Below are 11,716 nucleotides of genomic sequence, written 5' to 3'. Positions count from 1 at the left end.
ATTACATAGACCTCCCTTGTTGTGATAAAAAGACAATAATGTCCTTTATTAATTGTCAACTCATTGAAAAACTCTATCAAATATTAAAATCTCTCATCGATTATTAACCAATAATTCAAACCACGGTCTTTTCTATTTAACTATCTATTCTCTTTCTCATATATTTATTTTTCTTTTAAACTCATTTATCTATTATTATCAACCAAATGTGTACTGTCGTTACTAATAAAATCACTATACACACTAAACCACCAATACTTATATATCTTAGTATCTATTTCCAATCCTCGATTTTTCATTATTAGTAAATGGTTTCCTTGCACCCATTTTTGTTTCCAAATTTTAATAGGTATTAGCAAATTGAAATTGTCAAATGACAAATTGAGTGCTAATTTCTTTATCAAATTAGATGGAAATGAAGATAGTTACAGTGATAAAAAAATAAAAATTAAGGACAAGAAATGGAATAGGAACTAAATATAAGTTATACCATTATGGTTATTATGAAAAAAAATGTTCTTGGTATATATTTATAATTACATTGAGTTTCTATTTTTTGATTTACAATTATTGATATTATTCTTATAGAGAGAATTTGATTGATTTTGAACTCTGTGCCAATGGAATATATTGGATATTGATATTAATAGTGACGGTTTAGATTATTTTGTATTAAAAAGGTGGCAGTCATGAAATTGAAATTTAGGAATATTGATGAATGTTGTAGTATATTAAGTAAAATCTGATATTGTTATGAGATTGTAGGTAAGTTTTTGAGTATATGATGTAACGTTTATAGTTGATACAATGGTCTGTATCGAAAATTTTTTAAGTAAAACAGGAACATTAGAACAAAGATAAATGTTTATTTAATGGTAATTTGGATGTTGAAAAGTAGGTAATAGTGGTAGGAAATAAAGATAAATGAAATAGAGACTGTAAACCATTTTTTTCCTTTATATTTTTGTTGTGAATTATAACTCAAGGGTATTATAGAAATTTTGGGAAAAAGTATAACCTTTTGGGTCTAGAATATTACTTAAATAATGAAAATAGGGGACGTAAGTATAATTTTTAGAATTTGAGGGGAGCTTTCTGCAATTGTTAAAAACCTCAGGGGAGTTATGTGAAATTAACCCTACCATAAACCCCTAACCAAAACCCTCGTCTACTCGCTCGTCATTCATTCACAGCTACAGCACCTCCATAGCCCTCTAATTCCATCTCCCTCCAAGCCTATTTGTATCCTTTTGTTGTTTGATGGCGAAAGAGAAGCTTAAATCCCTAATTACAGCTTTCAACCCTGATGGTAGCTACCTTGCTATTCTATCGCCAGATGGAACCCTTAAGGTATAGTTGCTTTTTGTTTCTCACTGGGTTATTCTGAATTTCCTGTTTCCGAATATTGTAACGTTTCTTTGTTCCTGGCATACGGATTTCGAGAAAATGCAAAGTTTGGATTTAGCTTGTATGTGCTGAATGTTAATCCTTTCTCTTCTGATCTGTTTGTGCAATTCAAGTTTGCCAAATTAACCTCAAGAAAAAGTTTACGATTTGAAGAAGGAAATCGATGGACTTTTAGCATGAATATAGAATTGTTTTGTGGCTGCGTATCCCACCTAGAATCATCTGTAGCTCGTCTGTACGAATAAAAGGACTGTTGGTTTGGCAAGTTTTATTGGTTTAATTGATGAAAGCCTTGCGAAATGTGTGCAGGTGTGGAACACCAGTAATGGGAGTAAATTCGCAGAGTGGAGAGAGATAGATGATATTGCCAATGTTAGTTTTTCATGTATGGCTTGCAGCTTTGTTGGCAAGATGGTATGCTTACACTTGAGAAGTATTCAAGTCGATTTATTTGATATGCAAATAACTATTGCATCTAAGTTAGTGATAAGTGCAATTTTTTTCCCCGTTCTGTAGCGCAGAAAAGAGCGAGGCACTTGCTTAGTAGCCGTCGGCACAAATAGCGGTGACCTTTCTGTGGTTAATATTTCAGTTGGTCAAGTGATGTGGAAATCTAGTGGCCGTTACCCTGGGTATGTTTCTTTATTTAGTTAAGAGTGCACTTGCTTAAATCCTATTCATGTCTTCATGCAATATTTGTAGTTTTTGTTTAACTTACTCCCCATTGAAGCTCATTATCCTAAAAAGTCATCAAAGCCCTTGTTCAGTGTTGATTCCTGCAATGTTTCCTGCAGTGGAATTGCTAGTCTTACTTTTAGAAGTAAGGGAAGTAGAATTCATGCTATTGGAAATTGTGGTCTGGCGTCTGAAATCATCTCTGAAACTGGAGAACTTGCTAGAGAGTTCAAAATCACTAAAAAATCTATGGTATCAGCTGCATATATATCTGGTCAGTAGTAATGCCAAACCACATTTCTGCAATATGAACTGAGAATTTTCCCTTACCCTAACATTTCTATTGTTGTCAAGATGATAAAATCACTGCTGCAATTGGTCAGAAGATAAGAATTTTAAGTCTGGATGACGGGAGAGAAGTACTGAAGCTTTCATCTAATTGGGTATGTAAACATTATTGCCCAATATTACACGTACTATCCCCCCCCCCCTTTTTTTCATGCAGCAATGTTTCATGATTTATTATTATTATTGCAGGATCAGCTGCGATGCATTTCCAGTTGTGATGATGCCAAGTTCATAGTTGCATCTGGAGTAGGCAAGAAAAGCATCCAAGTATGGAGGTGCAACTTTGGTGCAGGGGATGTTACTAATGGTCTTATTCTTTCCCTGAAACATCGTCCCCTGACTATCGAATGCAAGAATGGCTGTGATGGGGAAGATAGTTTGATAGTCCTCTCAGTTTCTGAGGCCGGTACGGCTTATTTGTGGAACATGAGATCTGTCTCTGATGATGTGAATCCATCTAAAATTTCTGTCAAAGGCAATATGGAAGAAGCAGATTCCCTCAAAAAGCATTGTGTATCCATAATTGCTGCTAGAATACATGCTCTGGAGACAACAGGACAAGTAAAAGCTCTCATTTCATTTGGTTCCGTAGATTCCCCACAATTTTCGGTTGTAGACATTCCTGGACCAGGTCAGGATGTTGTCATAACTGCCGCAAATATTGATATGCAAGAAAATGGGATTCAGGGTGATGAAGGTGGATTTGCAGTTTCCTCTCTCTCTCTCTCTTACTCACTCACTCACACACACACACACACACATGCGCGCGTGCGCACACACACACACTCTTAAACCTTAAAACCCACAAACACAAATATACACTCATTCACAATTAGCATGCACGTGGCTGTGCACATCCAAGCAAAAACGCCACCATTCCCACTACTTAGATTCCAGCAACCATCTTTTCCGATTTCATGCCTCATGTACAAGCATGCTATTACTTTAAATCTTTGCTAAAGCCTTCACCTGGACCACTGGAAAGTTTTCTTGTATATATACTGTATCGGAGATTGTCCAACTTGTAGCTGATATTGGACATTCTTTCTTGGCATTGTGTTTTTATTGCCATCGCTGATTCGACTCTATAACTACGTCCATGAACTGTGATGCTTGCAAAGTTCAATTTGTATTCTACTTGCTGATATAATATTTTTGCATGATAAGGCTACTTGGATATTGCAGTTAAATAGAAGTCATGTTAGTCCAAGATTATCACTTTAGCACGGGAAGGGTTAATTACAGAATTGAGTTGTTTACACAAGAGTCAAGCATTATCTGATCCCGGATTAAAACCAGTCCTGGCTTCACCATTGGGACTGTGTAGTTTTGACTGGTAATTGTACATCTTCAGGTGTATCAAAGCAAAAAGAAAAGCCAAAAAAGAAGCGTGCTGCATCCGATATTGAGACTGCAAGCAGAGTAGCTGTAATTGATAATGGTACAGTGTTTCCCATTTTCTCTTACCTGTAGCTTTATAGATCCCTGCTTCTGCATCACTTGTTTGCTCTCCTTTAAAATCATTTTTATTTAACAAATAAAAAACTTTTTCACTCCTTTGGATGATAAATAGGTCCCTCCTGTTCTATATAATTAATGGCTCTAAAGTATGTATCAAATTGCTTTGTGGATATCCTGCACAATACGCAAAATTATGGAAGCTGCATAAGAGCCTGTCTTGAGGTGCAGTTATATGTGAACAATAGGTCATGAATCAGTTTTACTACGGTATTTTAGTGTGGATTCATTCTGAGGCTGTAATCTGGTTTTTGCGCTTTCAGAAGACTTTCTTCTTTGCATTGGCCATAGCCAGGTTTTCTTCGGAAAGTGCAAATGCAGGAATTGACCTGGAAGAGATACTTTCTGAGCTTCTCACCTATCTATCATAAAAGATCCCCGGCCAGAATAATGCAAGAGACTTGGGAAACTTTAAAGTGTTTCATTTCTTATTTAATTGCTCTTTCAGGAAAGCAAGAATGTAATCAGAGTTGGATTACTGTGACCATATTGTTTTGAAAACTTATTTGTTGGTAACCAAGTATATTTCTCTTCTTGATTGTGTGTTTCAGATGAAGTATTAGGGTGACCTTGCAAAATATTATATGACTCAATCATGGTCATGGTGTGCAGGTTATGGAGATCCAAAGGATGGTATTCAAATTGATGATGACTTAAATGAGCCAACAATGGGTGAGAAACTTGCAAATCTTAATTTACTAGAGATGGATGAAGCTAAGAGCAATGAGAATATTGAGTCCTCCCCTCGCACAAAGCCTCCAAGTGCTGATTCAGTTTATATTCTGCTTAAGCAAGCACTGCATGCTGATGATCGAGCACTTCTAGTAGATTGTTTATTTAGACAAGATGAAAAGGTTTCTTAGACCCCTTTCTCTCAGGTCTTGATGCATGAACAACAAGCACATGGTTGTTTTGTGAATCAGTGATGGTTATTCACCTTGCAGGTCATTGCAAATTCAGTGTCACTGTTGAATCCATCGGATGTTCTTAAGCTTTTGCAGTCCCTTGTACCTATAATCGAGTCTAGGTAAGACTGATATGATGTCTGGTCAAGCACTGCACAGCATTATTTCATTCACTTTTTCAAGTATCTTTTTATTATCTAAATTTTACAAATTTGGATTCAGGTAGATAAGCATTACTGGCCTTTCAGCACTTTACCCCCTCTGGTGAAAAGAATCCAGTTGAATATTATGTTACATGGCTAAATCTAATGATACTACAAATTTATATAATTTCCCTGTCACATTTCAATAGTTTAAATAGTAAATGGTTGGCATGTCCACGTAGGACAGTTTCTAATCTGAAACTTAAATGAAGATCCTACATTTTGGGAGAAAGTAACTTTCAATTGTTTGATTCCATTGGTTATGATGTTGGCAACTTTAAACTCTTCGTCTAATGCCTTAGAAAATGCCTCTTGAAGTAGCCACCTACTAATTTTTAGTTGCAACTTGATATTGATAATTAATGGGTTGCAAGAGGTCTTGTTTTGTCGTTCTTGGTTAAAAGATGACTTTGTAAATTAAAATAATAATATACCTGCCTTTTTCTCGATTGCATTTTGCCTAATGGCTTAACTCGAGGCTTTTGTAATCATTCTCATCTAAGCTCTGCTTCAGAAGATATAATCTTGTGTTAGTTGATGTTAACTTTTTTTTTTTGGGTTGGGTGTTTTTGTTTGGGTGGGGGGGGGGGGAGGATGATATTGTCTAATAGCGCCTTTGATTTGTAGCTTCGTTTCTTAAATTTTCCTTTCTACTCTTTCTTCTGTTTTTGGTGGGTTTTGCGTGCGCCTTTGATTTGTAGCTTCGTTTCTTAAATTTTGCCACCGTTCCTTTCTACTCTTTCTTCTGTTTTAGGGGGTTTGCATGAAACTTTCTTGGCTTGAGATGAAAACCTTTTGCTTGGCTTGAGTTTACGGTTGCTGACATGTTTCCTTCGTGTTGCGTTTTTACATCAGGGGGGCTGTCCTGGTTTGTGCTCTTTCATGGCTGAGAAGTTTACTACTACAACATGCAAGCGGAATAATGTCCCAAGAATCTTCTTTACTTGCCTTGAACACTTTATATCAGGTAAGAGCAGAATTCTAAAAAGGCCAGTTATTCTAATATATTGGGCAGTTGAGCATCTCAAAAAAGATTTTCAGGCCAATTTGCAATGGTTGTCCTGTTTAGCGTAATCTTCGTAGCATTGACCAGATTGACTTTCTATGTCTTGAAGGAACAAATCCAATAACTGCACACTATATTTAGGATTAGAGAGCAAAGAAGGTGGAAGGTTTGTAATGTGCAGTAATGAGGGGAGTTTCAGTCTATGCATGCTTGTGGTTCCTTCATTTTTTTTTATTTTTTATTTTTGCTTATCAGAACCAGCGGATTGTGATTTGAGCAATCTTGTTTAGCCTGTATATAGAAGTCAGTCAGCACAAGTCATGTCAGCCTGCAAAAGATTGCCTTAGACCTGTATTTGCATTTTTCTTTTGCCTCCCATATCTGTTTCACGTGAGCAGGATCTTTCAAGTGGTTTATTCATTGTTCTCTCTCTCTGTTTGCAGCTCATAGAATCTAGAGTTTCAACTTTCAATCAAGCTCTTCAACTGTCCAGTAGCTTGGACTTACTTCATGCAGGAGTAAGTTGTATATGATGATATGATTGTAAAAAGGAAAAGATGGTTGTGGATAATAAAAAAAACGAACTTAAATAAAAAAATTTGTTGCAGATTGTTGACGAGGGCGAAGAAGAAAATGAAACCATAACACCGGCATTTTACGAGGACAACAGCGATGAGGATACGACTGGAGATGCCATGGAAACAGAAAGTGATGAGAATGGCCAAGAACCAGAAAATCTTAGTGACATCAGTGACTTCGAAGCCATGGAGTGAGTAAGCGTATAGGTTCTGTAGAGGTGCTGCAAAACGGATGGTGTTCTTTCTGAAGCGTTTTGAAGGGGCTTGGAAGTGGATATTTGTAAAAGAACGTGATTTGCTCAAGTAGCCATCAACCCAGGCAAGACGCTAGGCCTTTGCCCGAGCACTAAGCACGACGGGGCCGTTTACGACCTGGAAGAAAATTGTTTGGCTGATCCCACGAGATTCGCACAATCGAGTAGCTATTCTGAAGAATTTTAAGAAGCGCATCCTTAAACAAGCAAATACTCTAATAATCATGTAACGGGATGGTCGTTGTAGTTGCCACCAACAGTTTCTGAGTTAGACATAAAATACTAAATATCTGAGGCAAGAACCGAAAGAGGGTCTTTTTCCTGATCCCTTTCCAAAAGTTCTGGTTTGGTTGATCTTAAAACACTAGGATTTTGGAATTTTGTTTTGCTTTGCTTTGGTCTTATATGAATTCAAGCGTACAGTCAAGAGCTGTTTTGTCTCGAAAAAAATCTACTACTTCCGTACAATCACCTGCGTATCAAAGGGGAAAATTTTGTTATAACGAAACAACAGGTAATGCAGAAGGACAGAAGATCGCATCACATTCTCAAAACTGGGAGATCAGTCGCCGGATATCGCTTGGTTAAATCAATGTTTGCATTGGGCAACGACAAAACGAGAGCGTCCAACTTGAAAGTAAACAATATTGCCAAAAACAAAAACATTGCAATTTAAGTACAAAACCACAAAGGGTTCCAAATACTTATTACTGGGATAATTAATACGAAAACAAGTACAGGGGCCTCAGAAAACTCGAGGCAACTATGAAAACGCACACGACAAAAGTTCAGATACTACACCAACAGAACACCACCTTAGATATTTAGTATCACAGTCTAATGGTCGTCCCTTTTGGTGGGATGGTCTTTATCCTTGTTTTCATCAGTATCTTCGGTCATGCCAAAAGTATGCTTCACAGCATCAGCAGCACCTTGAGCCATGCTCTTGACTTGTTCCCCAGTCTGCTGTAGGATCCCTCCAGTCTTCTCTTTTCCAGCTTCTGCCGTCTCCTTAGCTGCCTCGCTCATTTCAGCAGCCTTCTCCTTAGTAGCCTGAGCTGCTCCTGCGGCCTTTTCTTTGGCAGCTTGAGCTGTTTCAGAAGTCTTTTCTTTTGTGGCTTGTGCGGTTCCTGAAATCTTGTCCCCGGCAGCGCCAGTCTCGCTTCCAGTCTGGTCTTTCTTCTCATGGGCAGCGTCATGAGCCGCCGAATGCCCCAACTCAGATGCCTTCTCTTTGCCCTGCTGTGCCTTATCCCTCATGCTATCCAACATTTCTCCTGCCTTTTCCTGCAAAATTACCAACGCAAGTAACAACCCTTTAGTCCTTGAACTATTAAAAAAAAAAAAAAAAACTGACGAAAAATATGTATGTTTAAACCTGAGCATGACCCTTGGCTTCACCAGCTCTGCAGGTCTGATCCTGGGATGCCATTTTTCTCTCAAGAAATTGATTGCTAAGAAATGAGAAGCTAGAATGAAGTTGCTCTCGAAGGCTCTGAATGAAGTTTGTGAATATGCGCATGGTAAAGGGGAAATGCGGTGCCTCTATATAGATCAGATGGCGGTAGTGAGGTTGTAAACTTGCAAGTGACAAGCGTCCAGCTGCTAACGCGTGTACAACCACGTGCCATTAGATAGTTAGCTTCTGGCTTTTTTTAATCATATTTTAAGTTTTAAATATTTGGATCAGCATCAGAGTCATCACAATTCACACAGTCTCTCAGATGATATGTTTCCCCCTTCGGGAACTTGAGGAAGCCAAACAGTACAAGGAAGAGTGGGGGGAAAATGAAAACACACAAAACAAACGGGTACCACATGAAGAACTTTTCTTTATCAAATAAATTTATAGGCCTAGAGGGCATCACGTTACATACAGAAAACTAGGGAGAAATCTCCAAAATTATGATGATTTTTAAAAAATTTCTGCAAAGGTAGCACTTTGAGTATGCAATTCCGTCCAAGGGATCTTTGTATCCAGCAAATGTGAGCTCATGGAGCTCTTGAATCCATGAGAGCTTATGGAGCTCCATGAACTCGCATTTGTTGAATGCGAAAATTCGTGGGACGGAATTGGATACTAAAAGTGTCCTTTTTGCAGAAATTTTTTTAAAAATTATCATAATTTTGGAAATTTCTCAAAATTAGGATGGATTCAAGATTTTTCAATCATGAAACAACCACAATATATATATATGGTGAGCAAAATTTATGAGTAGTTATTGTTAAAAGGTTGGAAAAAGGAAAAAAAAAGAAGCCAAGATCAGCATCTTTGACGGCAAATTTTATTTCCAAATCAAATTAATTTTGTTAGAATCATGACATGCAAGTCCAAATCCAAATTGCATTTCAAGACTTAGGAAGGACAAATTTGATACCATTTCATTCAAAATTTGACGCTGAAATATGCATTTTTAGATGTACGTCATATCTTTTTGAGTTTGGATTGTCCTTGCAACTTTGTTCCAAGTGCTATTCTGGAATGTCGGTATTATAATTAATAGTTGGGTGCCTTCTTACCCAACTTTGAAAATTTCCGATGCAGAGACCTTCCTATCAAAGAAGTGATCAAGCAGCAGCCATGTGTAAGCAAATGCACGGTCTCAGGCACACGTTAGCAACAAACTAAACTTAGGACGTTAGAAAGCTTTTATAAATACAGGCTTTAATTGCTGATCATAAACAAGGCATTCAATTTACAGATCTGTAATCGATTTTCACAAAAGGCTAAGATAACAAAGAAGAAGAAGAAGATGGAAAGCCAATCTAACCGCAATCCCACTACCGGCTACACTTCTGCACCAGTGCCCGGACAAGCTCAGGTAAATTACTACTATTTCTTAATTTCATAGGTCCTGTTTTCTTTTTTCATCTGTCCCAAATTGTAGTCCACTTTTCAATTGAATAATATAGTTGTATTTTAATTTTTCTAAAATACCCTTATTCAATGTAAGTTGTTATTACTATAAACCTACCCCATTTAATGAGAGTTGATTCTTTTTTTACCATCAATTCGAGTTCCCATAAAGTTGTACTCTAATTAATGTGAGGGTATTTTAGAAAAATAGCTATCTAAATTGATTTTCCAACAAAGTTAATTATTTTTTCTTAAATTGTGTGAAAAAAAATCAGAACTATCAAAGTGGGACGGAGGGAGTATAATATAACTGAACAAAAGGAATTTGATTGAATGAACAAAGTTTCATGCATCCTAGTATTATTACTCAATTATGTTCATGTTTCTTAGTATTGGTAAATCACTTTTTATTAATATTAATATTAATATTAATTAATTGCAGATGAGGAGGAACGACCAAGTTGACCAACCATCACACGTGCAGCCGAACCAGGACTACGCCACCAACTTCCTTCAAGAGGTAATTAATTCACCATGTTAATATATATATGCATGGGTTTGTGTTCGGGAAGGAATGAGGATCCTAACATTATTGATCTCTTCAATTCGCAATTATGTAAAAATGTAGGCTACATGGATTCAATTTGCTACAAATCTAGTACTACTAATATAGTATTTTTTTTTTCCCTTTGGATGAATGTGAAGACTGGATCACATTTGAAGGACGTGGCCCAAGGAGCAGCAGATGCTGGGAAAGGAGCAGTGCTGGGTGCCGCGAGCATGGCCAGGGGAGCAGCGGCGGGAGCAGCAAATATAGCGCACGGGGCAGCTGATGCGGTGAAGCATACGTTGGGGCTGGGTGCCGCCGACAACACTTCTAATTGGCCAAGTTCTAATCATCCGGCAGCAGGAGGAAACAGTACAACTGACTGGCCATCTCACGGTGCTGCCGACTCCAATCTTCTTGGGAATACAAACCGCCCAACCAGCAATCTTGCAGACACCACAAACTATCCCGCTAACCTCATGGACGATAGCACGAACTTGCCCGGCTCCCTCAACAACAACCCCAACGCCAGGAAGAATATTTGAACCATTTTCCTACGTACCTTCCTTGCCTAGCTAGCACCAGTTACCGACCCTTTTTTTTTTTATTTCATTTTATTTTTACATTCATAATTCAGTACTGGTGGTTGTGTAGGCATATGGAGAGCAGAACTGTTATTGCGAGGCTTGATGTCCTTTCTCTTTCGAAAATAAAATCAGATTGTTCTTTTGCGTTCATAATTAATTTCTTGTTCAAGATTGGTTGTAAGCTTCTTCGACGCTGGTCTATTGATTTCACTTCAGGCTTGTTAGCATTACGAAGTCCTCTAATTCTTTATTTAAAAAAAAAAAAATTTAAAGCACGGCACCGGAAAATGGAAAAAGATCAACTCACAGTAAGAAGAGCTTTTGAGATTTGGGACTTGGGATCAATAGTCCGATTTAAGAACAAATATAAGCGTAAGAAGTGTATCAAGCGTAATTCATGAAATAATATGAACCCTCTTGGTTCCAGCTATTTGCAGATGGATCTCGACACAAATACCTAACTTCATGCTCATTTATGAGGTTTGATCTGCTAAGAGGATTCAACTATTTATGAAGCCTTGGTTATTACAGAATTAATTTCTAGATTATGGTCATTTGTCAGATTTGATGAGAAAAGAAGACGAAACCTTAAAGGTTATTACGGACGGAATTTGTAGTTTATACTCGTTTGTTTAATGCGAATTCGCATTAATTTATTGATCAAACTCTTTACTCTTCGGAACTTTTGTATTGGGGGAAAAGAAGTCGTTTAGACGCGACTTTCAGTTCATTAACTTTAGCTAGCTAGCATTATAAAAGCTTGAATCAGTAGAATATATCTTCTTTTTTTTAAAAAAAAAAAAAGAAGAAAGAAAAAAATCTGAGAATTTT

General features: G+C 37.3%; 3 protein-coding genes across 4 annotated transcripts; 2 read left to right on the top strand and 1 right to left on the bottom strand.

Annotated features, from left to right (window-relative positions):
• Nucleotides 1-1,176: 1,176 nt before the first annotated feature.
• Nucleotides 1,177-7,272, top strand: LOC113741181 (uncharacterized). 2 transcript variants are annotated; one of them, XM_027268662.2, is made up of 12 exons: nt 1,177-1,350; nt 1,717-1,821; nt 1,924-2,039; nt 2,202-2,356; nt 2,437-2,525; nt 2,620-3,127; nt 3,785-3,871; nt 4,561-4,802; nt 4,893-4,975; nt 5,912-6,023; nt 6,506-6,580; nt 6,671-7,272. In XM_027268662.2, the coding sequence occupies exons 1-12, from the start codon at nt 1,261-1,263 to the stop codon at nt 6,833-6,835; spliced, it is 1,827 nt and encodes a 608-aa protein (XP_027124463.1). In that variant the 5' UTR covers nt 1,177-1,260; the 3' UTR covers nt 6,836-7,272. The 2 variants fall into 2 exon arrangements, with proteins under 2 accessions (XP_027124463.1, XP_071903262.1); XM_072047161.1 differs by lacking the exon at nt 1,177-1,350 and having other exon boundaries at nt 1,929-2,039.
• Nucleotides 7,273-7,565: 293 nt separating this feature from the next.
• LOC113741996 (uncharacterized) lies at nt 7,566-8,431 on the bottom strand. Its single transcript, XM_027269677.2, has 2 exons — nt 8,273-8,431; nt 7,566-8,181 (listed from the first exon to the last, which is right to left on the bottom strand). The coding sequence occupies exons 1-2, from the start codon at nt 8,414-8,416 to the stop codon at nt 7,732-7,734; spliced, it is 594 nt and encodes a 197-aa protein (XP_027125478.1). The 5' UTR covers nt 8,417-8,431; the 3' UTR covers nt 7,566-7,731.
• A 1,029-nt stretch (nt 8,432-9,460) lies between these two features.
• On the top strand, nt 9,461-11,038 carry LOC113741241 (uncharacterized). Its single transcript, XM_027268736.2, has 3 exons — nt 9,461-9,716; nt 10,194-10,271; nt 10,457-11,038. Exons 1-3 carry the CDS (start codon nt 9,648-9,650, stop codon nt 10,841-10,843), a joined length of 534 nt encoding a protein of 177 aa, XP_027124537.1. The 5' UTR covers nt 9,461-9,647; the 3' UTR covers nt 10,844-11,038.
• Nucleotides 11,039-11,716: the final 678 nt, after the last annotated feature.

Source organism: Coffea arabica, chromosome 4e (assembly GCF_036785885.1).
Source record: "Coffea arabica cultivar ET-39 chromosome 4e, Coffea Arabica ET-39 HiFi, whole genome shotgun sequence".
Taxonomy (NCBI): Eukaryota; Viridiplantae; Streptophyta; class Magnoliopsida; order Gentianales; family Rubiaceae; genus Coffea; species Coffea arabica.
The sequence above is the reverse complement of the archived record's forward strand: the minus strand, read 5'-3'. Positions and strand labels throughout refer to the sequence as shown.

Bases quoted from the DNA above. Each gene is read 5' to 3' on its own strand.
- LOC113741181 (XM_027268662.2), top strand. From the start codon at position 1,261: ATGGCGAAAGAGAAGCTTAAATCCCTAATTACAGCTTTCAACCCTGAT. The intron at 2,040-2,201 runs GTATGTTTCTTT...TGTTTCCTGCAG, and splicing joins TCTAGTGGCCGTTACCCTGG to TGGAATTGCTAGTCTTACTT. The intron at 4,803-4,892 runs GTTTCTTAGACC...TTCACCTTGCAG, and splicing joins TATTTAGACAAGATGAAAAG to GTCATTGCAAATTCAGTGTC.
- LOC113741996 (XM_027269677.2), bottom strand. From the start codon at position 8,416: ATGCGCATATTCACAAACTTCATTCAGAGCCTTCGAGAGCAACTTCAT. The intron at 8,182-8,272 runs GTTTAAACATAC...GTAATTTTGCAG, and splicing joins AAGCCAAGGGTCATGCTCAG to GAAAAGGCAGGAGAAATGTT.
- LOC113741241 (XM_027268736.2), top strand. From the start codon at position 9,648: ATGGAAAGCCAATCTAACCGCAATCCCACTACCGGCTACACTTCTGCA. The intron at 9,717-10,193 runs GTAAATTACTAC...AATTAATTGCAG, and splicing joins CAGTGCCCGGACAAGCTCAG to ATGAGGAGGAACGACCAAGT. The intron at 10,272-10,456 runs GTAATTAATTCA...ATGAATGTGAAG, and splicing joins CCACCAACTTCCTTCAAGAG to ACTGGATCACATTTGAAGGA.